The sequence below is a fragment of the Aquarana catesbeiana genome, linkage group LG02 (assembly GCF_042186555.1).
Source record: "Aquarana catesbeiana isolate 2022-GZ linkage group LG02, ASM4218655v1, whole genome shotgun sequence".
Taxonomy (NCBI): Eukaryota; Metazoa; Chordata; class Amphibia; order Anura; family Ranidae; genus Aquarana; species Aquarana catesbeiana.
In genome coordinates this window covers 813820552-813848259 of record NC_133325.1, presented here as the reverse complement: position 1 = coordinate 813848259, position 27708 = coordinate 813820552, and the positions used below count along the sequence as shown (strand labels likewise).

The following is a 27708-nucleotide window of genomic DNA, read 5'->3' as shown; positions in this document are numbered from 1 at the left end:
CATACAGTAATGTAATCTGTAAGATTACAGTGTACTGTATATGTATTGTGTTTTTTACAATTTGAAGCCGCTCTCTGTCCCGGTGCGTCACAACGCTCTCATTGAACGGAGCTCGACTCTGTGATAGATCGAGTGGAGGACTGCCCACACACAGCGCGGGGAGGACATCGCAGGATCCTGGGGACAAGGTAAGTAACATGTACCTGGATCCTGCAATGCAATCCCGAGTGTGGCTCCGGGGTTACCGCTTTCCGTGCTGATAATCCACCCCGAGCCACACTCGGGAATACCATCAGGGAAGTTAAGGAATATACTCTGTATTCCTTCATGTAATTCTCTTATTTTAACCTAATATTTTCTTCCTTGGTGTAGACTATAGATAGATGGTTGTGTATTAGATAGACTTTCAACTACTTACCAATAAATGTTGTTATTGTGTTAAAGCTTTCACTTATGGTCAAAGAACTCTCATTTAACCCAAATCATATCTGAGAGATATTAAATCTTAAATATAATAAACGGGTAACACCATCTTATCTGGCCAAAAGTGGCCAGATTGAGCCACTATCATCTCGTGTCTATGGGTACCCTAAACCAGCCCTCACAATTTCCATTTGCCTGTTCGCATTTGGCCATGGGAAATAGGGGGTGGCTTTCCCCAGTCAACTATACAGAGGCCTCCATGTGCTGCGCTGCAGGCCGGAAAGTGTAGTTTCCAGCGCAGCCCCGTGGATTCTCTTCTTACCAACATGGGGGAGGGTAGGCAGCGGGGGAGACGCATGTCCAAGGACAGCGAGGATGAAGAAGAAAAGTCTGGCAGTGAAAGCACGGGCTCCGGGAAACAGCCAGGCCTACCAGGGAGAAGTGAGAACAGAGGTCGGGGAGACCGCCAGAGACCGGGACAAGTCTGAGTATATAAGTGTGCACAGGCTGACAGTGTCCACAGATGGTGGGCACAGGAGCTTTTGCTATATTCAGTTTTGGGTGTTTTAATGTTTTATTTTTATTACCACTCATTTACAGTGTTTGCACATTTTTGCATGCAGACAAACGCATGTCAGTTTGCAGTGTTTGGTATGCCATTAATAAATGGCACATTAAACGTGATATGGTTTTAGCTCATTTTATAACTGCATGCAAAAATACACAACTTTCATGCATTTACAAAATGCACAGGTGTGAGTGGAGCCTTAGGGATGGGATTGCTGCGAACCCAGAAAGAAGGCGTCACTGCCACCCAGGCACCTAGCGCAGCGCACCTCTCAACCCTGCAGTCTGTATGGATTTACTTAACAAGGCAGCTATGATGTGTACTGTGCCTGTAGTAGTCAATCATATTTTATTCTTATTTCATTTATCACAGTCGGAGCAATAAAATATGCTTTTTGTTAATGATGTTAAAGTTGTTGTTAATATTTATTTTTGTAACTTAATTCTGCATAAAACATCTAGTGTCATTTCATGAGGTAATTTAAGAGGACATGTTTAGGGGCGGATTTATGGGCGGGGCAACTGGTGGCGAGTAAATCTTAAGGCCTGGCTAGTATAGCTCAGTACTTGAAATTTTGAGCCCTGATATAATGATCAGTCATTTTGAAGCAGTGAGGAGAGGAGCTGACAGGCGGGGAGGGCAAAGGAAGACCTGCAGGGTCAGGGCTCAGCAGCCCTGATATATCGTGGTCAATGTACAGAGGGGAGGGCAGAAACTGGCAGGATCAGCCAGGTATTTCAGGTGATACAGGGGGCCAAAAGACACAGCACAAGCACTTTGCTGTATAACATGCTTTAAGGGAACAGGATCCATTTTCTTTTCTTTTTTTTGGTTAAAAAGCACTTTAAGGACATATTAAAAATGGCATTCATCAGTGTATGCCACTGGGCAAGAACTATAAAAACAAAAAGTTAAGCCTGGTTGGCAAAATACCAACATAAAAGTAAAATTAATTAGAAAAAAAAAACACATCCTTTAAAATAAAAAAATATGTGACCAAAGGGACACCATTGGCATTCCAAAACTACAAGGAATGCCACAAGAAGTTGCAAGAGCGTGATCAGGGCAACTAAAATAGATTACAAGAGACACATTGCTGAGGAGAGTTAAAAAAAATTCCAAAAGCTTTTTCAATGAATTAATAGTAAAAAGGCGATCTTGGCCCCATAAAAGCTGACGAGGGGAAGATGGTCACAAGTGACAAGGAGAAGACAACTGTACTAAATACATTCTTCTCTATATTTTATCCAAATGAAATGGAGGGGTACAATAAACATGACAGTAATGTTCAGAAGATTGTAGTGAATGTAGCCTTGTGGCTAACAGAAGCCAGTGTTAAAAAAAAAACAAAAAACAAACAAACAATGTGGACAAATCACCAGGACCAGATGGCTTACACCCAAGAGTTCTCAAAGAACTTAGCCAGGTTATAGCCAGACAATTATTCCTAATTTTTAAAGGACAGCTTAATGACCAGAATGGCACCAGCTGTTTGGTGAAAAGCAAGCATGGTACCAATATTGAAAAAAGGGCTGAGATTAGAGCTGTAACAAACGATTATTTTCATAAATCGATGAGTTGGCCGATTATTTTTTCGGTTAATTGAATAAAAACCTTTAAAAAATGTATTCTTGAATATCTATATGCGGTGGTAAATATAAATAAGCAGCTATATGGTTAGGGAACAAAATCGGAGGTTGGATCTGGTACAGAGCAACCCCGATCCTCCTCTTCTGAGGTCCCCCACCAGCGCCCCTATAGCAATGTAAAAAACTTCTACCTTTAGAATCACTTAAAGTAATTCTAAAAAAAAGGTACAAATATTTAAAAAAATATTATTACTACAATGTTATACTTAACTGCCGTGTGCAATGCTTTTGGACAGAGCAGCCCCGATCCTCTTCTTTTTGGGTCCCCCGCCAGCAACGTACGCTCCTCCCCGCTGCCGAGTGCCCCCAAAAGCTAGCCTCATCCTATGGGGGCACTCGAGCAGGTTCACTCCAGAGCCACCCTCCTGTGAATGGACATCATCCATTCACACACAGAGCGTGGCTTGTCCCAGCCCCCCGCTCTCTCCTCATTGGCTCACTGGTTGTGATTGACAGGAGCCAATGGCTCCAGCTGCTATGTGAGCCAATGAGGAGAGAGAAAGAGAGAGAGAGAGAGAAAGACCCGGGAGAGCCACTGCTCTCATGCACGTCGCTGGATGGAGATAGGGTTCAGATAAGTATGTGGGGGGGGTGCTGCTCCCAGAAGGTTTTTCACCTGAATGCATTCAGTTAAAAAGACTTCTGCCTTTAGAACCACTTTAAATCACTTCCTTCTCATGTCCAGGACTACATGTGCCACGAGGCATTGCTCCTCACACATTCACAAGTTCTCAGCCACTTACTGACATGTATGGACGATGTACTGATCTGTATGTGTACTGCATTGTGTATACTGACATGTATGGACGATGTACTAAGCTGTGTGTGTACTACACTGTGTACAGTATCTGACAAAAGTAAGTACACCCCTTAGTCACATTTTTGGAAATCTTTTCTTCTATCTTTTCATGTGACAACACTGAAGAAATGACACCTTGCTACAATGTAAAGTAGTGAGTGTAACAGTGTAAATTTGCTGCCCCCTCAAAATAACTCAACACACAGCCATTAATGTCTAAACCGCTGGCAACAAAAGTCAGCACACCCCTAAGTGAAAATGTCCAAATTGGGCCCAATTAGCCATCCCCCCCCCCCCCCCCCCCCGATGTCATGTGATTTGTTAGTGTTACAAGGTCTCAGGTGTGAATGGGGAGCAGGTGTGTTAAATTTGGTGTTATCGCTCTCACTCTCTCATACTGGTCACTGGAAGTACAGCATGGCACCTCATGGCAAAGAACTCTCTGAGGATCTGAAAAAAAAGAATTGTTGCTCTACATAAAGATGGCCTAGGCTATAAGAAGATTGCCAAGACCCTGAAACTGTGGCCAAGACCATACAGCGGTATAACAGGACAGGTCCCACTCAGAACAGGCCTCGCCATGGTCCACCAAAGAAGTTGAGGTCACGTGCTCAGCGTCATATCCAGAGGTTGTCTTTGGGAAATAGAGGTATGAGTGCTGCCAGCATTGCTGCAGAGGTTGTAGGGGTGGGGGGGTCAGCCTGTCAGTGCTCAGACCATACGCCGCACACTGCATCAAATTGGTCTGCATGGCTGTCATCCCAGAAGGAAGCCTCTTCTAAAGATGATGCACAAGAAAGTCCACAAACAGTTTGCTGAAGACAAGCAGACTAAGGACATGGGTTACTGGAACCATGTCCTGTGGTCTGATGAGACCAAGATAAAGTTATTTGGTTCAGATGGTGACAAGCGTGTGTGGGGGCAACCAGGTGAGGAGGACAAAGACAAGTGTGTCTTGTCTACAGTCAAGCATGGTGGTGGGAGTGTCATGGTCTGGGGCTGCATGAGTGCTGCCGGCACTGGGGGGCTACAGATCATTGAGGGAACCATGAATGCCAACATGTACTGTGACCTACTGAAGCAGAGAATATAATCCCCTCCCTTCAGAGACTGGACCGCAGGGCAGTATTCCAACATGATAACCACCCCAAACACACCTCCAAGACCACCACTGCCTTGCTAAAGAAGCTGAGGGTAAAGGTGATGGACTGGCCAAGCATGTCTCCAGACCTAAACCCTATTGATCATCTGTGCGGAACCTCAAACGGAAGGTGGAGGAGCACAAGGTCACTAACATCCACCAGCTCTGTGAAGTCGTCATGGAGGAGGGGAAGAGGACTCCAGTGGCAACCTGTGAAGCTCTGGTTATCTCCAAGAGGGTTAAGGCAGTGCTGGAAAAATAGAATTTTTATAACAGCTTACCTGTAAAATCCTTTTCTTGGAGTGCATCATGGGACACAGAGCCTAAGTAATAACTTAATGGGTTATAGGCCACCTTCAGGTGATGGACACTGGTATACTCAATCCAGGAAGTTCACTCCCTATATAACCCCTCCTCCTTCCAGGAGCACATCAGTTTTTGTAGCAAAGCAATATGCTTAAATCCAAAAAAGAGGGGAGGGACCTCCGTGTCCCATGATGTACTCCAAGAAAAGGATTTTACAGGTAAGCTATTATAAAAATCCTATTTTCTTTATCGTACATCATGGGACTCAGAGCCTAAGTAATAACTTAATGGGACATCCCATAGCAATGCTACTTGAGGGGAGGGAGAGACAACCCGTATGGCACCCCCAGACCTGAGGACTTATACTGCTGACTGCAGCACACTGCGCCCGAAGGCGATATCCTCATACCTCCTTACATCAAGCTGATAACATTTTGTGAATGTATGCAGTGAAGACCAAGTTGCGACCTTACAGATCTGAGCCATGGAGGCCTGGTGACGCACTGCCCAAGAAGCACTAACCGCTCTGGTAGAGTACGCTTTGACTTGAAAAGGGGGAATCTTTCCCCTTAAATCATAAGTCTGAACTATAATTTGCCGAATCCACTTAGCGACAGTGGATTTCGGCACTGCCTGTCCTTTCTTAGGACCCTCTTAAAGAATAAATAAGACACCAGTCTTTTGAATCTGAGCAGTTGTCTTTAGATTTTTCACTGCTCTCACCACATGAAGACAATGTAGTGACTTTTCTTACCCGGGACATGGTTTTGGAAAAAACGATGGCAGACAATATCTTGGTTCAGATGAAAACCTGAAACCACTTTTGGCAAAAAAGTCTGGACGAGGGCGTAACACCACTCTGTCCTCAAGAAAAATCAAATATGGCTCTTTACAAGAAAGAGCAGCCGCTTCTGAAACCCTCCTTGCTGAGGATATAGCAACCAAGAACACCAGCTTCCTTGTCAAAAGGACTAAGGGAATATGTTGTATCGGTTCAAATGGCTGTTTTTGTAACACAGACAAAACTAAATTCAAGTCCCAAGGGGTTCAAAGGTGATTTAACTGGCGGATTAATCCGCATCACCCCTTGCATAAAACCCCGGATTAAAGAATGTGTAGCAAGCAGTCTTTGAAATGAGGTCGATAAGGCTGAGACTTGGCCTTTAATAGTACTCAGGGCCAATTTCATCTCTACACCTAATTGTAGAAAGGCAAGAATTCTGCCTATGATGTATATCTCCGAGGGTGCCAACCCTTGGATTCACACCAGGAAACATAAGCCCTCCAGACTCTATAATATATAGTTCTGGAAGCTGGCTTCCTTGCATTAATCAAAGTAGAGATAACGGACCCGGAAAGCCCACGTTTCTTCGGAATGTGGGTTTCAATAGCCAGGCTGTTAAATTTAGCATTCGTAAAGTAGGATGCAATATCGGCCCCTGTGAGAGTAGTTCTGGCCTTAGTGGAAGGGACCATGGATCCTCCACTGCCATCTTTACGATTTCTGCATACCATGACCTTCTGGGCCATGCTGGTGCCACCAGAATAACCGACTTTCTTTCCAGCTTGATTCTGCAAAGAAGTCGTGGCAGCAACTAAATAGGGGGAATGCATAGATCAGTGAGAACTGATACCACGGGATCACCAAGGCATCTGTTCCGCATGCGAGTGGATCCCTTGTCCTGCACACAAAGTTGACTAATCTGGACGCTAGAAGAACTACGTCCGGAGTCCCCTATCTTTGGCAAACAGCCCGAAAAGTGTCGGGGTGAAGAGACCATTCCCCCAGGAATAACTGCTGGCGACTCAGATAGTCCGCCTGCCAAATCTCTACTCCCAGAATGAAGACTGCTGATAGGCACGGAACATTCCTTTCTGCCCAAGTTAGACCATGGTTCACCTCTCTCTGCGCTGAGAGACTCTTGGTGCCCCCTTGGTGATTGATATAGGCCACAGCCGTGGCATTGTCAAATTGGATCCTGACAGGACAATCCCTTAACCTGGAAGTCCAGGCCTTCACAGCCAGATGCACTGCCCGAATCTCTAGGATATTGATGGACAAGGTTCTTTTGGTTCTTGACCACTGTCCCTGGACAGTCGTCTTCTCTAGTACTGCTCCCCAGCGCTGGCATCTGTCGTTACCATTTTCCAGCTAACTGGTCTGAAGGATTTTCCTTCCAGCAGATTCTGGGTTAGTAACTACCAACTGAGGCTTTGGGACACCCTTGGGGACAGCCGCATTGGCAAGTCCAAAGCTTGGATCGTTTTGTTCCAAGCAGACAGGATACTGTTTTTCAACAGTTTGGAATGGAGCTGGGCATAGGGGACTGTTTTAAATGAAGCCACCATCTTTCCTAACAACCTCATGCAAAGGCGAATTGAGGGATTTCGTTTCGACCTGACCATCCGCACCAGCTCTTGTATGGAGTTGATTTTTGCCAGAGGCAAAAACACCTTTTTCTGGGCTGTGTCTATGATCAGGCCCAAATACTCCAGCTTTTTTAGCGGTTTTAAGGAAGACTTCTCTAGGTTGAAAATCCAACCCAGACTTTCCAGGTAACTGGTTGTAATGCGCACACTTTGCTCCAAGTGAGCTACTGACTGGTCTATTAGCAATAGATCGTCTAGGTACACCAAGACTGTTATGCCCTGTGCCCTTAGCCTGGCTAGAGGTGGGGCCAGCACATTTGTGAACACCTAGGGTGCTGTAGCTAGCCTGAAGGGCAAGGCTACAAACTGAAAGTGCTGCTGTTCTACTTCAAATCGCAGAAACCTTTGGTGAGCGGGAAATATAGGGACATGCAGATATGCATCCCTGATGTCGATAGACGCCAGAAGTTCTCTTCCTTGTAGGGTAGAAACCACTGACCTGATCGTCTCCATGCGAAAGAAGCGGATTTTCAGGAACCGATTTAGATTCCTTAGATCTAGAATGGGTCTGACATTTCCATTTGGTTTTTGTACCTTAAACAGGTTTAATAAAACCCCAAATCTTGCTCTTCTGTGGGAATCTGTAGGATTACCCCCTGAGCCAATAATCGGTCTAATGCTTGAAACAGAGATTGCCTTTTCCCTGGATCTTTGGGAACGCTTGATCTCAGAAAACAAGACGGTGAAAACTCCCGAAATTCTAGTCTGTATCCTAGAGACACCGTGGAGATGACCCATCTGTCCTGAATTTCCTTTTGCTAGACTTCTGAGTATTGCAGAAGTCTTCCCCCCACCCTGGCGAGGGGTGGGCTCCCCTTCACAATGAGACTTTAGTATTCTGCTTTGCAGATTTCTGGCCCCAGGTCTTCTTCTGTGCCTGGGCCTGACCCTGAGGTTTTCCTCTAGAGCAGGGATCCTCAAACTACGGCCCTCCAGCTGTTGCAGAACTACACGTCCCATGAGGCATTGTAAAACTCTGACATTCACAGACATGACTAGGCATGATGGGAATTGTAGTTCCTGAACAACTGGAGGGCCGTAGTTTGAAGACCCCTGCTCTAGAGTCTGACGGCGGAGGCCATCGCCACTGCCTAGAGGCGGTTGCCCCTGGCGCAGGAGAAAAAGTTAATTTAAATGAAGGACGTTTATACTTTCTTTTGACTGGCAAAAGAGTACTCTTTCCACAAGAAATTGTCTGGATGCATTTATCCAAATCATCGCCAAATAGTCAATCCCCATGAAAAGGGAAACTAGTCAGAAGCCTTTTGCAAGGTGCTTCGGCTGACCAATTTTTTAACCAAAGGGTCCTACGCATGTGTACTAGCACAAGCGCAAGGCGGGACGCCTGGTGAATTGAGTCTTTCATGGCGTCTATGGCAAAACATAATGCCTTTGGTAGTTCGGTCAACTCACGGGCCTGTTGTACAGGAACCTCCTTAAGGGCCTGTCTAAACTGGTCCTTTAGGGACTGACAGATGCCTATTGCAGCAACTGAGTAACAGCCCCTGCCAAGGAAAAAGTAGATTTTAACAGGAATTCCAACTTTTTATCTGTTGGATCCTTAAGCATTTGTGCATTGTCTACAGGACAAGTTAGACTTTTATTCACAATGGAAATCGAAGCGTCTACTGCTGGTACTTTCCATCTTTGGTGAATTTCTCCTCCATGGGATAGAGAACTGAGAATATCTTTGGAGTGAGAAAATGCTTATCTGGGTGATCCCATTCAGCATAAATAAGCTTTTCTAGTAATGCATGGACCGGAAATGCATGAAAAGGCTGTGAAGGTTTTAAAGAACCCATGGAAGAAACCAAACTTACGGTTGACTCTGTTAGGAGTAGCATGAAAGTGTAACAAACCATTTCTATAAGAGTTTGTACCATCAATCTCTCAGATGGCGAGGTTGACAAATGTTCATCAACTGTTGTTTCTTCTGCAGAGGAATAATTGGCTTGTTTTTCCATGTGATCGCCTGAAGGTAATACCTCATCCTGTGCCCTTGGTAAAAAGTTTGAGGTGGGGGAGGGGGATCTAGCATGCTTCCTATCAATTTGAATGGAGGACGCGATTAAAACCGCTAATCTTCTTTCTAGGCCCAGCATGGCAGAGGAAAATGCATCTTCAGTCACGTATACAGGGGCTGAGGTGTGAGAAACAGTTGCACCACCAATTGGTTCCAATGACTTAACCTGGCTTGCCATATCTGGTATCTCCGGAGAGGATGAGTGTAGAAGCACGACTGGGGTGGAATTTTTGGTACCTTTGTGGTAACCCTGGAAGCCATAGTGCTAAGCACAAAAGCAGAGGCACGCTAGTAAAATATACTACTTGCTGAGCAATAGTCTAGAAAAACAATGGCACCATAAAGATCAGCTTGATGCTGAGTAACAATGTATTTCCTGTACTGGAAATGCCTGTATACACCCCTTACGTGCCGCGGCGCTCCTGTGACCTGTGTGAGACTTCTTCAGCTGCTCTGATAGAGACCTTCTGATAATGAGAGCGTCTGTTTTATAAAGAAAAGGTAAAAGTGCAGCGCTGGATAACAAACCAAAGATACAAATAATACAAATGTATAGGATTACAATGTGTACAATAAAATAACCCTATACATAAATGATCATAGTAAAGTGCAAAACATCAAGTAGAGAATGACATCAAAAGAAGAAAAAAAGTCCATATGTGGTTACTGCATTGGCAGGAAAAAAATGTGCAAATAAACACAAAAATGTGACAAAAGTTCATAAGTGAAAATAACCAAACGAAAAGAATAAAAAAAAAAAACTTCCAGGGCAAGACCCTGGATCTGTATTTTTCACCACTTGTGCTGCCCGTCACCATTCAGTAAACAATGGAGGCTTACCAGAAAGCCTGCGACCGTCCTTATTCAGGGGGGTCAAAACAGGCTTAGTAGAGACAGCAGGAACACTGCTAGGATCTCCCGGATATTCCTCACAGGCGACTGGCTGGCGTCAGGTGAAGAGCACCTTCCATGATACGCTCCCAGAGGACAAACGTAGTACACTGATGAATAAAGGACACTTCCACAGCGTCCAGTGGATTGTTGAAGAAAGGAGAAAAGAAAGACTCCAATAGTGTAGAGATTCCTTGGTGATTTATTAAAATACCAAAAAACAATAGCATAAAACGTTCCTTTCAAGGATGAGATTAAAAAGGCTCTGCTAGTATCTAAAGGACAAGTCACGCATGCGCAGTGCGTATGTACGTGACGACCCTACGACAGTTTCGCCACAACTGACGTCATCAGGGATTATAGTGCCTAGCTGCAGGATATCCTTCACGGTTTCTTTTTGATAATTTCTCTTTCACATTTTCACACACCTAGCGCAAATCTTTTATTTTAAATTTGTTTTATAAAGAAAACTCAGGTGTGAGCCTGATTGGCATCCCAGCGTGTGCTCCACGTGGACTCTGAGTCCCGCACACGGCGCCGGCTGCCTTAGGCCACACCCCTTCCAGTGACCCCCCCTCCTTTTTTCAAAATGAACCTTAGTCCTTGTGCGAACGGCACGGCATTCGGGTCTGCAATGCAGACCCGTTGGAGAGGAGGCTGCGACCGCCATCTGATGCTCTTAGCAGGTTTCCACATGTACAAGGCTTTATCTAAAAGGCAGGTAAAAACACTAAAAACATACTAAATGTCATTATGGTAATAAAGACGCCGCCCGCACCTCTCAGCAGGGGGGGGGGGGGGGGGAGAAATTTTACTCAGCAGTGGTTCTGTTTCAGCCGGAGCCATAGTAAATAATAAAATGCTGTACCCCAAGCCCCTTAATTTTCCCACTTGGGGGGAGAGGATCACCTACACCTTGTTCAATTATGAAGCCCCTCCTGGCTGCTAGGGACACACACGCGTTGTTGTAGCTGGACACAGAGCTGCTGAAAAGCAACGTACTAAGGTATGTGTATCTTTACTCCCTCTAGTGGAGATTTTAAGGCATTACAATGTTTTTCATATGGAAGAAAAAGGCATAGGTAGACTTTTTACAGTTCCTAGGCTTCTTCCTTTACCTTTTCCTCACTGCAGGATACTGACAGATCCAAACTTCACCCATCACGGCGGGCTGTGTTAGTAAACCTTCAAAGACCGGGTCCCTATTATAGGGGTTCCCACTCCTTTGGACCTGTATAGCACCACTCAGGAGCAACTTTAGGTACTGTAGCATGACCAAAAAGAGTCCTGGGTCCAGCCCTCAAAGAGAGGCGTTACAGGCAAAACCTCGTTTTTCTTTGCGAGGCCCGGGTACCATCCACTCAGTGTCTTGGATGGATCCGGTCTGTGGAGGTTATTTAAATCCAGCATGGGATCCCTCCAGTGGAGCTCCTCAGAGCTCCTCTTCACTCGTGACCAACACCTTAGACACAGACACTGGCAAAAAAAACTGAGGTGCTCCTGGAAGGAGGAAGGGTTATATAGGGAGTGAACTTCCTGGATTGGGTATACCAGTGTCCATCACCTGAAGGTGGCCCATAACCCATTAAGTTATTACTTAGGCTCTGTGTCCCGTAATGTACGATAAAGAAATAATGGTGGCCACACAAAATATTGACACTTTGGGCCCAATTTGGACATTTGCACTTAACAGTTATGAGGGATATAGAAGCGCCGTTATTGGGGAGGGACGGAGGAGCTCCGTTATGGGGGGGGAGGAGGGACGGAGGAGCTCCGTTATGGGGGGGGGAGGAGGGACGGAGGAGCTCCGTTATGGGGGGGGGGGGGGGGAACGGAGGAGCTCCGTTATGGGGGGGGGGGGGAACGGAGGAGCTCCGTTATGGGGGGGGGGGGATCTCCGTTATGGGGGGGGGGAGGAGGGACGGAGGAGCTCCGTTATGGGGGGGGAGGAGGGGGGGCAGAGGAGCTAACCTTGCTAAACGGACTGCAGACAGAAGGGGGGGGGGGGTAACAGGGCAGCCCCATCATCCTCTTGGGAAGACGCGGACTATAAGGGAAATACTCTCTCAGGAGATTCCTACTTCCTGGCCTGCCATAGTGCATTGAATTTTCTCTGTTATTGGAGAACAGCCAGTCATGTGACTGACAGGTCATGTGACTAGACTATTTTTTAATTATTTTGCCTTTAGAGTCTCAATGCCAGCAAAGTGCAATTCACATCATTGTAGTAAAGCAGTGATATGACCACTGTACAGCTGTACCCCTCCATGGATAATGTTAAACACAACCACAATGGGACCTCCGGGAGGATGAGATGGACTGTCACTGGGGTGTACACAGACACTGTATAGGTTGCAGCCATTACCCAGAGTGTACTTGGATTTGCGTTCCAGCGTCCCAGCCCTCCTATCGACTGCTCGGCGGATGTCCAAGCCTCTTTCTGGATTTTTACCGAATCCCGGAAGTCCGCGCTACACAGACCGGCCGGCAGTAGGAGAAGGAGCGTGACTATGTGACATAGGAGGACGCAATCTTGTATAGCTATACTGAGGCTTCACACGCCGGACCAACTAAGTTTTAAATGTGAGTGGTTTTAATGGAATGTTATTATTAAAAATACAGTTTTACTAAGAGGTGCCTTTCCTGTTTTTTTTCTTCTTTTGCATATCTGGAGCTGCTTCACCTCCCCTCAAAAGGCTGCCCTGTACATAGACTGTATATATCTCACTAAGAGTGGTTTGCTCTAAAGGACATTTTTGCTGATAGCATTGATATATCATGAACAATGGGACTTGCGCTGCTTGTTTTTTCTTTCTTGATTACCCAGAGTGTGCAGAGTCTGGTCATTGTCCGCCACAAGCTCGCTGTACAGCTGCCGCTGCTCCTTCTCTAATCGCAGCCATTCTTCCTCCGAGAAGTTGTCTGTGTGTTCTGGGAGGTGGGGACCCTGAAAATAAACAGACAGGTCTATATACCACCCAACATTCACCTGACATTCACCCCCAGCCCTTCACCTGACATTCACCCCCAGCCCTTCACCTGACATTCACCCCCGACCCTTCACCTGACATTCACCCCCGACCCTTCACCCCCAGCCCTTCTCCTGACATTCACCCCCAGTCCTTCACCTGACATTCACCCCCAGCCCTTCACCTGACATTCACCCCCGACCCTTCACCCCCAGCCCTTCACCTGACATTCACCCCCAGTCCTTCACCTGACATTCACCCCCAGCCCTTCACCTGACATTCACCCCCGACCCTTCACCCCCAGCCCTTCACCTGACATTCACCCCCAGCCCTTCACCTGACATTCACCCCCAGCCCTTCACCTGACATTCACCCCCAGCCCTTCACCTGACATTCACCCCCGACCCTTCACCTGACATTCACCCCCGACCCTTCACCTGACATTCACCCCCGACCCTTCACCTGACATTCACCCCCGACCCTTCACCCCCAGCCCTTCACCTGACATTCACCCCCAGTCCTTCACCTGACATTCACCCCCCGACCCTTCACCTGACATTCACCCCCGACCCTTCACCTGACATTCACCCCCGACCCTTCACCTGACATTCACCCCCGACCCTTCACCCCCAGCCCTTCACCTGACATTCACCCCCAGTCCTTCACCTGACATTCACCCCCCGACCCTTCACCTGACATTCACCCCCGACCCTTCACCTGACATTCACCCCCGACCCTTCACCTGACATTCACCCCCGACCCTTCACCCGACATTCACCCCCGACCCTTCACCTGACATTCACCCCCGACCCTTCACCTGACATTCACCCCCGACCCTTCACCTGACATTCACCCCCGACCCTTCACCTGACATTCACCCCCGACCCTTCACCCCCAGCCCTTCTCCTGACATTCACCCCCAGTCCTTCATCTGACATTTACCCCCAGCCCTTCACCTGACATTCACCCCCGACCCTTCACCTGACATTCACCCCCGACCCTTCACCCCCAGCCCTTCTCCTGACATTCACCCCCAGCCCTTCTCCTGACATTCACCCCCGGCCCTTCACCTGACATTCACCCCCGGCCCTTCACCTGACATTCACCCCCGGCCCTTCACCTGACATTCACCCCCGGCCCTTCACCTGACATTCACCCCCGGCCCTTCACCTGACATTCACCCCCAGCCCTTCACCCCCGGCCCTTCACCTGACATTCACCCCCGGCCCTTCACCTGACATTCACCCCCGGCCCTTCACCTGACATTCACCCCCGGCCCTTCACCTGACATTCACCCCCGGCCCTTCACCTGACATTCACCCCCGGCCCTTCACCTGACATTCACCCCCGGCCCTTCACCTGACATTCACCCCCGGCCCTTCACCTGACATTCACCCCCGGCCCTTCACCTGACATTCACCCCCAGCCCTTCACCTGACATTCACCCCCAGCCCTTCACCTGACATTCACCCCCCGCCCTTCACCCCCGACCCTTCTCTCTAACATTCACCCGCAGCCATTCACCCCCGACCCTTCTCCTGACATTCACCCCCGACCCTTCTCCTGACATTCACCCCCGACCCTTCTCCTGACATTCACCCCCGACCCTTCTCTAACCCAAGCTTAACAGACCCCTAAAAATAAAAAAAAAGTCTGGTACAGTAATGTGGGTCTTGGGGTGCACTTACCTTCTCTCCTGTGACCCAGAGTCAGCTGGTGGTGAGCTATTCCCTCGAATCAGCTGTCACCAATCAAATCAGAGAGAAGATGGAGTACACACCATGACCCGCCCACTCACCAATAGTGACTTCTCTGCATCGGTGTCAGTGAGATCAATGATGACCCCCCCAGTATCAGTGAGATCAAGATGACCCCCCAGTATCAGTGAGATCAATGATGACCCCCCAGTATCAGTGAGATCAATGATGACCCCCCAGTATCAGTGAGATCAAGATGACCCCCCAGTAACAGTGAGATCAATGATGACCCCCCAGTATCAGTGAGATCAATGATGACCCCCCAGTATCAGTGAGATCAATGATGACCCCCCAGTATCAGTGAGATCAATGATGACCCCCCAGTATCAGTGAGATCAATGATGACCCCCCAGTATCAGTGAGATCAATGATGACCCCCCAGTATCAGTGAGATCAATGATGACCCCCCAGTATCAGTGAGATCAATGATGACCCCCCAGTATCAGTGAGATCAATGATGACCCCCCAGTATCAGTGAGATCAATGATGACCCCCCAGCATCAGTGAGATCAATGATGACCCCCCAGTATCAGTGAGATCAATGATGACCCCCCAGTATCAGTGAGATCAATGATGACCCCCCAGTATCAGTGAGATCAATGATGACCCCCCAGTAACAGTGAGATCAATGATGACCCCCCAGTATCAGTGAGATCAATGATGACCCCCCAGTATCAGTGAGATAAATGATGACCCCCCAGTAACAGTGAGATCAATGATGACCCCCCAGTAACAGTGAGATCAATGATGACCCCCCCAGTATCAGTGAGATCAATGATGACCCCCCAGTATCAGTGAGATCAATGATGACCCCCCAGTATCAGTGAGATCAATGATGACCCCCCAGTATCAGTGAAGTGAAAGTTAACCCCCCATCGGCAATCACTCATCACACGCTCCCGCGCCACTCTCCCCTCAGGCCAGGATTTTTCTTATACTGTGGGTGGAGATAACTCCGCCCTATTAGTCATCTCCTGCTATGATGTCATGAGATGTGATGTCACTCGGGAGGATGGAATATTTCTTACATCATTCAGTAGATGGAGGATTCCCAGAACCAGCTTCATAATCTGATCCACCACAACCTTCTTCTCATCAAGTCTTCTGTCATGTGACATGGAGAGGGGATCGTCCGCCGACGTCACAGCGCCACCCTGCAAGAGTCCCCATCCTCAGGTCTGCCTCTGGATTTACCACACCCGACACAGAAACCACGCCCGCCCGACACAGAAACCACGCCCGCCCGACACAGAAACCACGCCCGCCCGACACAGAAACCACGCCCGACACAGAAACCACGCCCACCCGACACAGAAACCACGCCCACCGCAGATACCACGACACAGAAAACACACCCGACACAGAAAACACACCCGCCCGACACAGAAACCACGCCCGACACAGAAACCACACCCGCCCGACACAGAAACCACACCCGCCCGACACAGAAACCACACCCGCCCGACACAGAAACCACACCCACCCGACACAGAAACCACGCCCACCCGACACAAAAACTACGCCCGACACAGAAACAACGCCCACCACAACCGACAGAAACCACGCCCGACATAGAATCCACACCTACCACACCAGGCACGAAAACCAGCCCAACCACTCTCAACAGTCAGACACCACAATGTACACAGAAACCACACCCACTTCACTGAAAAAGGAAGCCACACCCACCACAGAGGCCCACCATACCGCACACAAAACACCACACCCACCACAGACACCCCGCCTACCACACCGCACACAAAACACCACACCCACCACAGACACCACGCCTACTGCACACAACACCGCACCCACCACAGACACCCCGCCTACCGCACACAACACCGCACCCACCACAGACACCCCGCCTACCGCACACAGCACCACACCCACCACAGACACCCCGCCTACCACACCGCACACAAAACACCACAGACACTCCTGCTATGTCTCTGCAGCCTCTAACCCCCCCCCCATCTCTCCTACATCCACAAACCGGGAGGGGGAGGGACCAGAGGAGGTCAGGGGCTCCGGAGGGGGACTGGGAGAAGAAAGGGACCAGAGGAGGTCAGGGGCCCCGTGGGAGGAAAGGAACCGGAGGTTGGGGCCCCGTGGGAGGAACCAGAGGTTGGGGCCCCGGGGGAGGATGTGTTTGGTGTCATCTGTGGGGGTTCCTCCCGGTGACTTACCTCTACAGTCAGGAGATGAAGAATCGCCAGAGCATGTCTGATCAGCCTCTGTGACGGTAATGAACTCGCAGGCAAGATGGCCGACTCAGGGAAGGGATGGGAGTGAAGGGAGAGTGAAGCCATCACACTGTCAGAGGAGAGAGAACATCGTTATATCACAGCATGTCAGAGATCCCCGCCTACTGTACAATAGGGCCCCGCCTACTGGTCAGAGATCCGCACCTACTGGACAAAAGGGCCCCGCCTACTGGTCAGAGATCCCCGCCTACTGGACAAAAGGGCCCCGCCTACTGGTCAGAGATCCCCGCCTATTGGACAAAAGGGCCCCGCCTACTGGTCAGAGATCCCCGCCTACTGGACAAAAGGGCCCCGCCTACTGGTCAGAGATCCCCGCCTACTTGTCAGAGATACCCGCTTACTTGGTCAGAGATCCCCGCCTACTTGTCAGAGATACCCGCTTACTGGACAAAAGGGCACCGCCTACTGGTCAGAGATCCCCACCTACTGGACAAAAGGGCCCCGTCTACTGGTCAGAGATCCCCACCTACTGGACAAAAGGGCCCCGCCTACTGGTCAGAGATCCCCGCCTACTGGTCAGAGATACCCGCCTACTGGACAAAAGGGCACCGCCTACTGGTCAGAGATCCCCACCTACTGGACAAAAGGGCCCCGCCTACTGGTCAGAGATCCCCGCCTACTGGACAAAAGGGCCCCGCCTACTGGTCAGAGATCCCCGCCTACTGGACAAAAGGGCCCCGCCTACTGGTCAGAGATCCCCGCCTACTGGACAAAAGGACCCCGCCTACTGGTCAGAGATCCCCGCCTACTGGTCAGAGATACCCGCCTACTGGACAAAAGGGCACCGCCTACTGGTCAGAGATCCCCACCTACTGGACAAAAGGGCCCCGCCTACTGGTCAGAGATCCCCGCCTACTGGTCAGAGATCCCCGCCTACTGGTCAGAGATACCCGCCTACTGGACAAAAGGGCACCGCCTACTGGTCAGAGATCCCCACCTACTGGACAAAAGGGCCCAGCCTACTGGTCAGAGATCCCCGCCTACTGGTCAGAGATACCCGCTTACTGGACAAAAGGGCCCCGCCTACTGGTCAGAGATCCCCGCCTACTGCTCAGAGATCCCCGCCTACTGGACAAAAGGGCCCTGCCTACTGGTCATAGATCCCCGCCTACAGGACAAAAGGGCCCCGCCAACTGGTCAGAGATCCCCGCCTACTGGACAAAAGGGCCCCGCCTACTGGTCAGAGATCCCCGCCTACTGGACAAAAGGGCCCCGCCTACTGGTCAGAGATCCCCGCCTACTGGACAAAAGGGCCCCGCCTACTGGTCATAGATCCCCGCCTACAGGACAAAAGGGCCCCGCCTACTGGTCAGAGATCCCCGCCTACTGGACAAAATGGCCCCGCCTACTGGTCAGAGATCCCCGCCTACTGGACAAAAGGGCCCCGCCTACTGGTCAGAGATCCCCGCCTACTGGACAAAAGGGCCCCGCCTACTGGACAAAAGGGCCCCGCCTACTGGTCAAAAGGGCCCCGCCTACTGGACAAAAGGGCCCCGCCTACTGGTCAATGATCGGTGTTGGGGGGGAGGGGTCGGTGATCGGTGTTGGGGGAGGGGTCGGTGATCGCTGTTGGGGGGGAGGGGTCGGTGGTCGGTGATGGGGTCGGTGATCGGTGTTGGGGGGGAGGGGTCCGTGTTGGGGGGGAGGGGTCCGTGTTGGGGGGGAGGGGTCCGTGTTGGGGGGGAGGGGTCCGTGTTGGGGGGGGAGGGGTCAGTGTTGGGGGGGGGAGGGGTCAGTGTTGGGGGGGGGAGGGGGTCAGTGTTGGGGGGGAGGGGTCAGTGTTGGGGGAGAGGGGTCAGTGTTGGGGGGGAGGGGTCAGTGTTGGGGGGGAGGGGTCCGTGTTGAGGGGGAGGGGTCCGTGTTGAGGGGGAGGGGTCGGTGTGGGGGGGAGGGGTCGGTGTTGGGGGGAGGGGTCAGTGTTGGGGGGAGGGGTCAGTGATCGATGTTGGGGGGAGGGGTCAGTGTTGGGGGGAGGGGTCAGTGATCGATGTTGGGGGAGGGGTCAGTGTTGGGGGGAGGGGTCAGTGTTGGGGGGAGGGGTCAGTGTTGGGGGGAGGGGTCGGTGTTGGGGGGGAGGGGTCGGTGTTGGGGGGGAGGGGTCGGTGTTGGGGGAGGGGGCGGTGTTGTGGGGGAGGGGTCGGTGATCGGTGTTGGGGGGAGGGGTCAGTGTTGGGGGGAGGGGTCAGGGATTGATGTTGGGGGAGGGGTCAGTGTTGGGGGGAGGGGTCCGTGTTGGGGGGAGGGGTCAGGGATTGATGTTGGGGGAGGGGTCAGTGTTGGGGGGAGGGGTCCGTGTTGGGGGGAGGGGTCCGTGTTGGGGGGGAGGGGTCCGTGTTGGGGGGGAGGGGTCCGTGTTGGGGGGAGGGGTCCGTGTTGGGGGGAGGGGTCCGTGTTGGGGGGGAGGGGTCGGTGTTGGGGGGGAGAGGTCGGTGTTGGGGGGGAGAGGTCAGTGATGGGGGACGGGTCGATGTTGGGGGGAGGGGTCGATGTTGGGGGGAGGGGTCGTGTTGGAGGAGGGGTCGGTGTTGGGGGAGGGGTCAGGGTTGGGGGGAGGGGTCGGTGATGGGGTCGGTGATCGGTGTTGGGGGGAGGGTCGGTGATCGGTTTTGGGGGGAGGGGTCAGTGTTGGGGGGGAGGGGTCGGTGATGGGGTCGGTGATCGGTGTTGGGGGGAGGGGTCGGTGATCGGTTTTGGGGGGAGGGGTCCGTGTTGGGGGGGAGGGGTCCGTGTTGGGGGGGAGGGGTCCGTGTTGGGGGGGAGGGGTCGGTGTGGGGGGGAGGGGGCGGTGTGGGGGGAGGGGGCGGTGTTGGGGGAGGGGGCGGTGTTGTGGGGGAGGGGTGGGTGATCGGTGTTGGGGGGAGGGGTCGGTGTTGGGGGGAGGGGTCGTGTTGGGGGAGGGGTCGGGGTTGGGGGGAGGGGTCGGTGTTGGGGGGAGGGGTCGGTGATCGGTGTTGGGGGGAGGGGTCGTGTTGGGGGAGGGGTCGGGGTTGGGGGGAGGGGTCGGTGATCGGTGTTGGGGGGAGGGGTCGGTGATCGGTTTTGGGGGGAGGGGTCAGTGTTGGGGGGTGGGGTCGGTGATGGGGTCGGTGGTCGGTGATGGGGGGGAGGGGTCGGTGTTGGGGGAGGGGTCGGTGTTGGGGGGAGTGGTCGGTGTTGGGGGGAGGGGTCGGTGTTGGGGGACGGGTCGGTGTTGGGGGGACGGGTCGGTGATGGGGGGAGGGGTCCGTGTTGGGGGAGGGGTCGGTGTTGGGGGAGGGGTCAGTGATCGGTGTTGGGGGGAGGGGTCCGTGTTGGGGGAGGGGTCTGTGTTGGGGGGAGGGGTCGGTGTTGGAGGAGGGGTCAGTGATCGGTGTTGGGGGGAGGGGTCAGTGTTGGGGGAGGGGTCAGTGTTGGGGGAGGGGTCAGTGTTGGGGGAGGGGTCAGTGTTGGGGGAGGGGTCAGTGATCGGTGTTGGGGGGAGGGGTCGTGTTGGGGGGAGGGGTCGGTGATCGGTGTTGGGGGGAGGGGTCCGTGTTGGGGGGAGGGGTCCGTGTTGGGGGAGGGGTCAGTGATCGGTGTTGGGGGGAGGGGTCCGTGTTGGGGGAGGGGTCCGTGTTGGGGGGAGGGGTCCGTGTTGGGGGGAGGGGTCAGTGATCGATGTTGGGGGAGGGGTCGGTGTTGGGGGGAGGGGTCGGTGTTGGGGGAGGGGTCGGTGTTGGGGGAGGGGTCGTGTTGGGGGGAGGGGTCGTGTTGGGGGGAGGGGTCGGTGTTGGGGGGAGGGGTCGTGTTGGGGGGGGAGGGGTCGGTGTTGGGGGGAGGGGTCGTGTTGGGGGAGGGGTCAGTGATCGGTGTTGGGGGGACGGGTCGGTGTTGGGGGACGGGTCGGTGTTGGGGGGAGGGGTCGGTGTTGGGGGGAGGGGTCGGTGTTGGGGGAGGAGTCGGTGTTGGGGGAGGGGTCGGTGTTGGGGGGGAGGGGTCGGTGTTGGGGGGAGGGGTCCGTGTTGGGGGGAGGGGTCGGTGATAGGGGGACGGGTCGGTGTTGGGGGGACGGGTCGGTGTGGGGGGAGGGGTCGGTGATGGGGGGAGGGGTCGGTGATCGGTGTTGGGGGGAGGGGTCCGTGTTGGGGGGAGGGGTCCGTGTTGGGGGGAGGGGTCCGTGTTGGGGGGAGGGGTCCGTGTTGGGGGGAGGGGTCAGTGATCGGTGTTGGGGGGAGGGGTCGTGTTGGGGGAGGGGTCGGTGGTGGGGGAGGGGTCGGTGGTGGGGGAGGGGTCGGTGGTGGGGGAGGGGTCGGTGTTGGGGGAGGGGTCGGTGTTGGGGGAGGGGTCCGTGTTGGGGGAGGGGTCCGTGTTGGGGGAGGGGTCCGTGTTGGGGGAGGGGTCCGTGTTGGGGGAGGGGTCCGTGTTGGGGGAGGGGTCCGTGTTGGGGGAGGGGTCCGTGTTGGGGGAAGGGTCGGTGTTGGGGGGGAAGGGTCGGTGTTGGGGGAGGGGTCAGTGTTGGGGGAGGGGTCAGTGATCGGTGTTGGGGGGAGGGGTCCGTGTTGGGGGAGGGGTCTGTGTTGGGGGGAGGGGTCGGTGTTGGAGGAGGGGTCAGTGATCGGTGTTGGGGGGAGGGGTCGGTGTTGGGGGGGAGGGGTCAGTGTTGGGGGAGGGGTCGGTGTTGGGGGAGGGGTCGGTGTTGGGGGAGGGGTCAGTGATCGGTGTTGGGGGGAGGGGTCGTGTTGGGGGAGGGGTCGGTGGTGGGGGAGTGGTCAGTGTTGGGGGGGAGGGGTCGGTGTTGGGGGGGAGGGGTCGGTGTTGGGGGGAGGGGTCGTGTTGGTGGAGGGGTCGGTGGTGGGGGAGGGGTCGGTGGTGGGGGAGGGGTCGGTGTTGGGGGAGGGGTCGGTGTTGGGGGAGGGGTCGGTGTTGGGGGAGGGGTCGGTGATCGGTGTTGGGGGGAGGGGTCGTGTTGGGGGGGAGGGGTCGGTGTTGGGGGAGGGGTCAGTGATCGGTGTTGGGGGGAGGGGTCGTGTTGGGGGAGGGGTCAGTGATCGGTGTTGGGGGGGAGGGGTCGGTGTTGGGGGAGGGGTCAGTGATCGGTGTTGGGGGGAGGGGTCGGTGGTGGGGGAGTGGTCAGTGTTGGGGGAGGGGTCGGTGGTGGGGGAGGGGTCCGTGTTGGGGGAGGGGTCCGTGTTGGGGGAGGGGTCAGTGATCGGTGTTGGGGGTCGGTGTTGGGGGAGGGGTCGGTGTTGGGGGAGGGGTCAGTGTTGGGGGAGGGGTCAGTGTTGGGGGAGGGGTCAGTGTTGGGGGAGGGGTCAGTGTTGGGGGAGGGGTCAGTGTTGGGGGAGGGGTCAGTGTTGGGGGAGGGGTCAGTGATCGGTGTTGGAGGAGGGGTCTGTGTTGGGGGGAGGGGTCGGTGTTGGGGGGAGGGGTCAGTGATCGGTGTTGGGGGGAGGGGTCGGTGTTGGGGGGGAGGGGTCTGTGTTGGGGGAGGGGTCGGTGTTGGGGGAGGGGTCAGTGATCGGTGTTGGGGGGAGGGGTCGTGGTGGGGGAGTGGTCAGTGTTGGGGGAGGGGTCGGTATTGGGGGGGAGGGGTCGGTGTTGGGGGGGAGGGGTCGGTGTTGGGGGAGGGGTCGGTGTTGGGGGAGGGGTCGGTGATCGGTGTTGGGGGGAGGGGTCGTGTTGGGGGGGAGGGGTCAGTGTTGGGGGAGGGGTCGGTGTTGGGGGAGGGGTCGGTGATCGGTGTTGGGGGGAGGGGTCGTGTTGGGGGGAGGGGTCGGTGTTGGGGGAGGGGTCAGTGATCGGTGTTGGGGGGAGGGGTCAGTGTTGGGGGAGGGGTCTGTGTTGGGGGGAGGGGTCGGTGTTGGAGGAGGGGTCAGTGATCGGTGTTGGGGGGAGGGGTCGTGTTGGGGGGGAGGGGTCAGTGTTGGGGGAGGGGTCGGTGTTGGGGGAGGGGTCAGTGATCGGTGTTGGGGGGAGGGGTCGGTGTTGGGGGAGGGGTCAGTGATCGGTGTTGGGGGGAGGGGTCGGTGGTGGGGGAGTGGTCAGTGTTGGGGGAGGGGTCGGTGGTGGGGGAGGGGTCCGTGTTGGGGGAGGGGTCGGTGTTGGGGGAGGGGTCAGTGTTGGGGGAGGGGTCAGTGTTGGGGGAGGGGTCAGTGTTGGGGGAGGGGTCAGTGTTGGGGGAGGGGTCAGTGTTGGGGGAGGGGTCAGTGATCGGTGTTGGAGGAGGGGTCTGTGTTGGGGGGAGGGGTCGGTGTTGGGGGGAGGGGTCAGTGATCGGTGTTGGGGGGAGGGGTCGGTGTTGGGGGGGAGGGGTCTGTGTTGGGGGAGGGGTCGGTGTTGGGGGAGGGGTCAGTGATCGGTGTTGGGGGGAGGGGTCGTGGTGGGGGAGTGGTCAGTGTTGGGGGAGGGGTCGGTATTGGGGGGGAGGGGTCGGTGTTGGGGGGGAGGGGTCGGTGTTGGGGGAGGGGTCGGTGATCGGTGTTGGGGGGAGGGGTCGTGTTGGGGGGGAGGGGTCAGTGTTGGGGGAGGGGTCGGTGTTGGGGGAGGGGTCGGTGATCGGTGTTGGGGGGAGGGGTCGTGTTGGGGGGAGGGGTCGGTGTTGGGGGAGGGGTCAGTGATCGGTGTTGGGGGGAGGGGTCAGTGTTGGGGGAGGGGTCTGTGTTGGGGGGAGGGGTCGGTGTTGGAGGAGGGGTCAGTGATCGGTGTTGGGGGGAGGGGTCGTGTTGGGGGGGAGGGGTCAGTGTTGGGGGAGGGGTCGGTGTTGGGGGAGGGGTCAGTGATCGGTGTTGGGGGGAGGGGTCGGTGTTGGGGGGAGGGGTCGGTGATCGGTGTTGGGGGGAGGGGTCGGTGGTGGGGGAGGGGTCAGTGATCGGTGTTGGGGGAGGGGTCCGTGGTGGGGGAGGGGTCAGTGATCGGTGTTGGGGGAGGGGTCCGTGTTGGGGGGAGGGGTCGGTGTTGGGGGGGAGGGGTCGGTGATGGGGGGAGGGGTCGATGGTGGGGGAGTGGTCAGTGTTGGGGGAGGGGTCGGTGTTGAATGTCAGAGTCGGTCGCAGTCTCTCCGGTGATCTCCTCATACATACACTGTCCGGTGATCTCTGTCGGTCTCCGGTACACACGATATTCGGTAATCTCTGTCGGTATTCGGTGATCTCTGTCTATTCCCTGTATCCCGGCACCCGGATATGAAGTTACTACACTCAGGTACGTATTTCCGGTTCCGGTGGATGGGGAGGGGCGTTTCTTACTTCGCTCCGCCTTCCTACGTCATTTTCAGCCACCCAATAGAACATCTCTTGCCCACAACCAAGATGGCGCCGTCTGTCCAATAAATGAAGAGGGGGAGGGGTCAGTTATCGGTGTTGGGGGTGGGGTCAGTGTTGGGGGGAGGGGTCAGTGATGGGTGTTGGGGGGGTGTCTGCACTCTATAGGGTTGTATTAGGAGAGGCAGCAGATCCTGACATAGGAAAACTAACCCTGTGACGAAAATGTTCAGGACGGCGCCATATTACTGAGGACCTGAGGATTGTTTACTGCTCGGTTAACTGTCACAGCTGCTCTGGTCATGCGCAGTACACTAAACAGAAAAGTCCGCATCGCCGCCATTTTTTTGAAGACCTATATAATTATCTCCCTTATAATGGCGGCGGACTGGGCATGCGCTGTAGCTCATGCAAACACTATGCTTCCATCTGCTGGCTGAACCTGGTAACGCTCACTCTAATGTTCTATACACAGAATATGACTGCTGCTCTGCTGCCACCTTATGGTTGAATGTGGTAGCATTTCGTATTTCTAAGTACACAATATGTACAAAAATGGGGATGTATCATAACACAGAGCGGTGCTGTGTTATACATATTAACCATATATGTGTGCCACGTCCTGAAACTGTATTAGCAAATGAAGAACCAAAAAGGGGACTTTGGACTTTGCAGGCACAGTAACAACAAGTATATATAACAAAAATAATTTATTGAAAAAACATATAAATAGGACAACAATTTAAAAACCACAAATCACATCTATGTAAGGAGATATTTAGTGGAACCATTGCTATACAAAACCATTTAATTGTGTGATAACTCGGACATGAGGATATTCATCCAGAGTAACAACAGGTCTGAGAAGATGGTTGGAAAGCAGGTCAGCGAATGATTAGTTCATATCATGCAGATGCTCAGTGCTCAACATGTTTCATGTGTCTTTACGCTTCTTCAGGAGCAGAAAGTGTGTTGTGGCTATCAAAATACATAATTAGTATATAAGACCATAAAAACAACATATAAAACAAGGCAAAGCAAAATACTACGATACACGACAGTCCGTGCTGATCAGACCAAAGCGATAAAGGATGGGACACCAAAAAAGGGGCAATGAAAGGTTACCATGGGGGCGTGCACAACATGCTACTATTATTGTATCTGAAAGATGTGTCATTGTAAAATGCTTCCATCTGGTGGATGAACCTGGTATGACTCCCTCTGAAGGATAGAATATTATATTTCCCCAATACAATCAGGCATAGGAAGGAGCTGCAGATGAACAATTTGTAACACCCACAGCAGACACAATTGTATTGAAGATCTCCTCATTGTGGAAGCAATAGAAGCAGAACTTGCTATGTGGAAAAGCTGTTATTTGGAGAATGTCTGCGGCCCCCTAACCCAAATGGGGGTGTATGGGGTGAATAAGAAGATGGAATGGGGATCTGGGGGGTTTATGGGGGGGAATGGAATGGGGTTAATGGGGGCCTGGTGGGTGTATTGGGGGGTAGCGGGATGGAAAAGAGGTGATGGGAGCCTGGAGTTGATAAGGAGGTAATAGAGGAATGAAATTGGGGCCTAGGGGTGTGTATTGAGGGATAGAGGATGGAATGGGGGTGTATGGTGATAGTAGGGGGATGGAATGATAGTGGGGGGAAATAGGGGATGAAATGGGGGTCTGGGGGTGTATTTGGGGATAGTATGGGGGGACTAGTCCGATGGAATAGGGGTCTGGGGATGTATTTGGTGATGGAATGGAGGTCTGGGGGGACTAGTTGGATGGAATAGGATCTGGGGATGTATGGGGGTCTGAGGGGTGATAGAGGGAGTAGGGAGATGCAGTGGGGGTGATGGGTGTATGGGGGGAATAGAGGGATGTCATGGGGGCCTGAGGGGTGTATGGGTGAAGGGGGGTGTATGGGGGAAATAGGAGGTTGGAATGGGGAAGATGGTGGGGGTGTATGGGTAAAGGGGGTGATGGTGGCTGAGGGGTGTAATGGGGGGTCAGGGTATAAATAATAGCGGATGGCATTGTCTGTAGAATAGTCCCGAATGTAAACTATCACCAGCATTGCATGGTAATAGTTACATAGTTACATAGTAGGTGAGGTTGAAAAAAGACACACGTCCATCAAGTCCAACCTATGTGTGTGATTATATGTCAGTATTACATTATATATCTCTGTATGTTGTGGTCATTCAGGTGATTATCTAATAGTTTCTTGAAGCTATCAATGCTCTCCGCTGAGACCACCGCCTGTGGAAGGGAATTCCACATCCTTACCGCTCTTACAGTAAAGAACCCTCTACGTAGTTTAAGGTTAAACCTCTTTTCTTCTAATTGTAATGAGTGGCCCCGAGTCTTATTAAACTCTCTTCTGCGAAAAAGTTTTATCCCTATTGTGGGGTCACCAGTACAGTATTTGTAAATTGAAATCATATCCCCTCTCAAGCGTCTCTTCTCCAGAGAGAATAAGTTCAACGCTCGCAACCTTTCCTCATAACTAAGATCCTCCAGACCCTTTATTAGCTTTGTTGCCCTTCTTTGTACACGCTCCATTTCCAGTACATCCTTCCTGAGGACTGGTGCCCAGAACTGGACAGCATACTCCAGGTGCGGCCGGACCAGAGTCTTGTAGAGCGGGAGAATTATCGTTTTATCTCTGGAGTTGATCCCCCTTTTAATACATGTCAATATTCTGTTTGCCTTAGCAGCAGCTTGGCATTGCATGTCATTGCTGAGCCTATCATCTACTAGGACCCCCAGGTCCTTTTCCATCCTAGATCCCCCCAGAGGTTCTCCCCCCAGTGTATAGACTGCATTCATATTTTTGCCACCCAAATGCATTATTTTACATTTTTCTACATTGAACCTCATTTGCCATGTAGTCGCCCACCCCATTAATTTGTTCAGGTCTTTTTGCAAGGTTTCCACATCCTGCGGAGAAGTTATTGCCCTGCTTAGCTTAGTATCGTCTGCAAATACAGAGATTGAACTGTTTATCCCATCCTCCAGATCGTTTATAAACAAATTAAATAGGATTGGTCCCAGCACATAACCCTGGGGAACCCCACTACCCACCCCTGACCATTCTGAGTACTTCCCATTTATCACCACCCTCTGAACACGCCCTTGTAGCCAGTTTTCAATCCAGGTACTCACCCTATGGTCCATGCCAACGGACCCTATTTTGTACAGTAAACGTTTATGGGGAACTGTGTCAAATGCTTTTGCAAAATCCAGATACACCACGTCTACGGGACT

At 53.0% G+C, this 27708-nt stretch overlaps 2 protein-coding genes across 4 annotated transcripts in view; both read right to left on the bottom strand.

The window, feature by feature from the left end:
• The window catches only part of LOC141129551 (uncharacterized), a 38803-nt gene extending 14383 nt beyond the window's left edge, over nucleotides 1-24420 (bottom strand). For 2 of the 3 annotated variants that reach the window (XM_073617648.1, XM_073617649.1), the window contains exons 1-4: nucleotides 24261-24420; nucleotides 17146-17272; nucleotides 15985-16110; nucleotides 13054-13177 (exon numbers count right to left, since the gene is read on the bottom strand). In XM_073617648.1, the coding sequence (XP_073473749.1) occupies nucleotides 13054-13177; nucleotides 15985-16110; nucleotides 17146-17268 (373 nt within the window). In that variant the 5' untranslated portion in view covers nucleotides 17269-17272; nucleotides 24261-24420. The remainder of the gene's footprint in view (nucleotides 1-13053; nucleotides 13178-15984; nucleotides 16111-17145; nucleotides 17273-24260) is intronic. The other variant, XM_073617650.1, reaches the window with a different exon arrangement.
• Nucleotides 1-27708, bottom strand: part of LOC141129552 (myoferlin-like) — a 644669-nt gene that overhangs the window by 578736 nt on the left and 38225 nt on the right. The gene's annotated exons all lie outside the window — the stretch shown is intronic.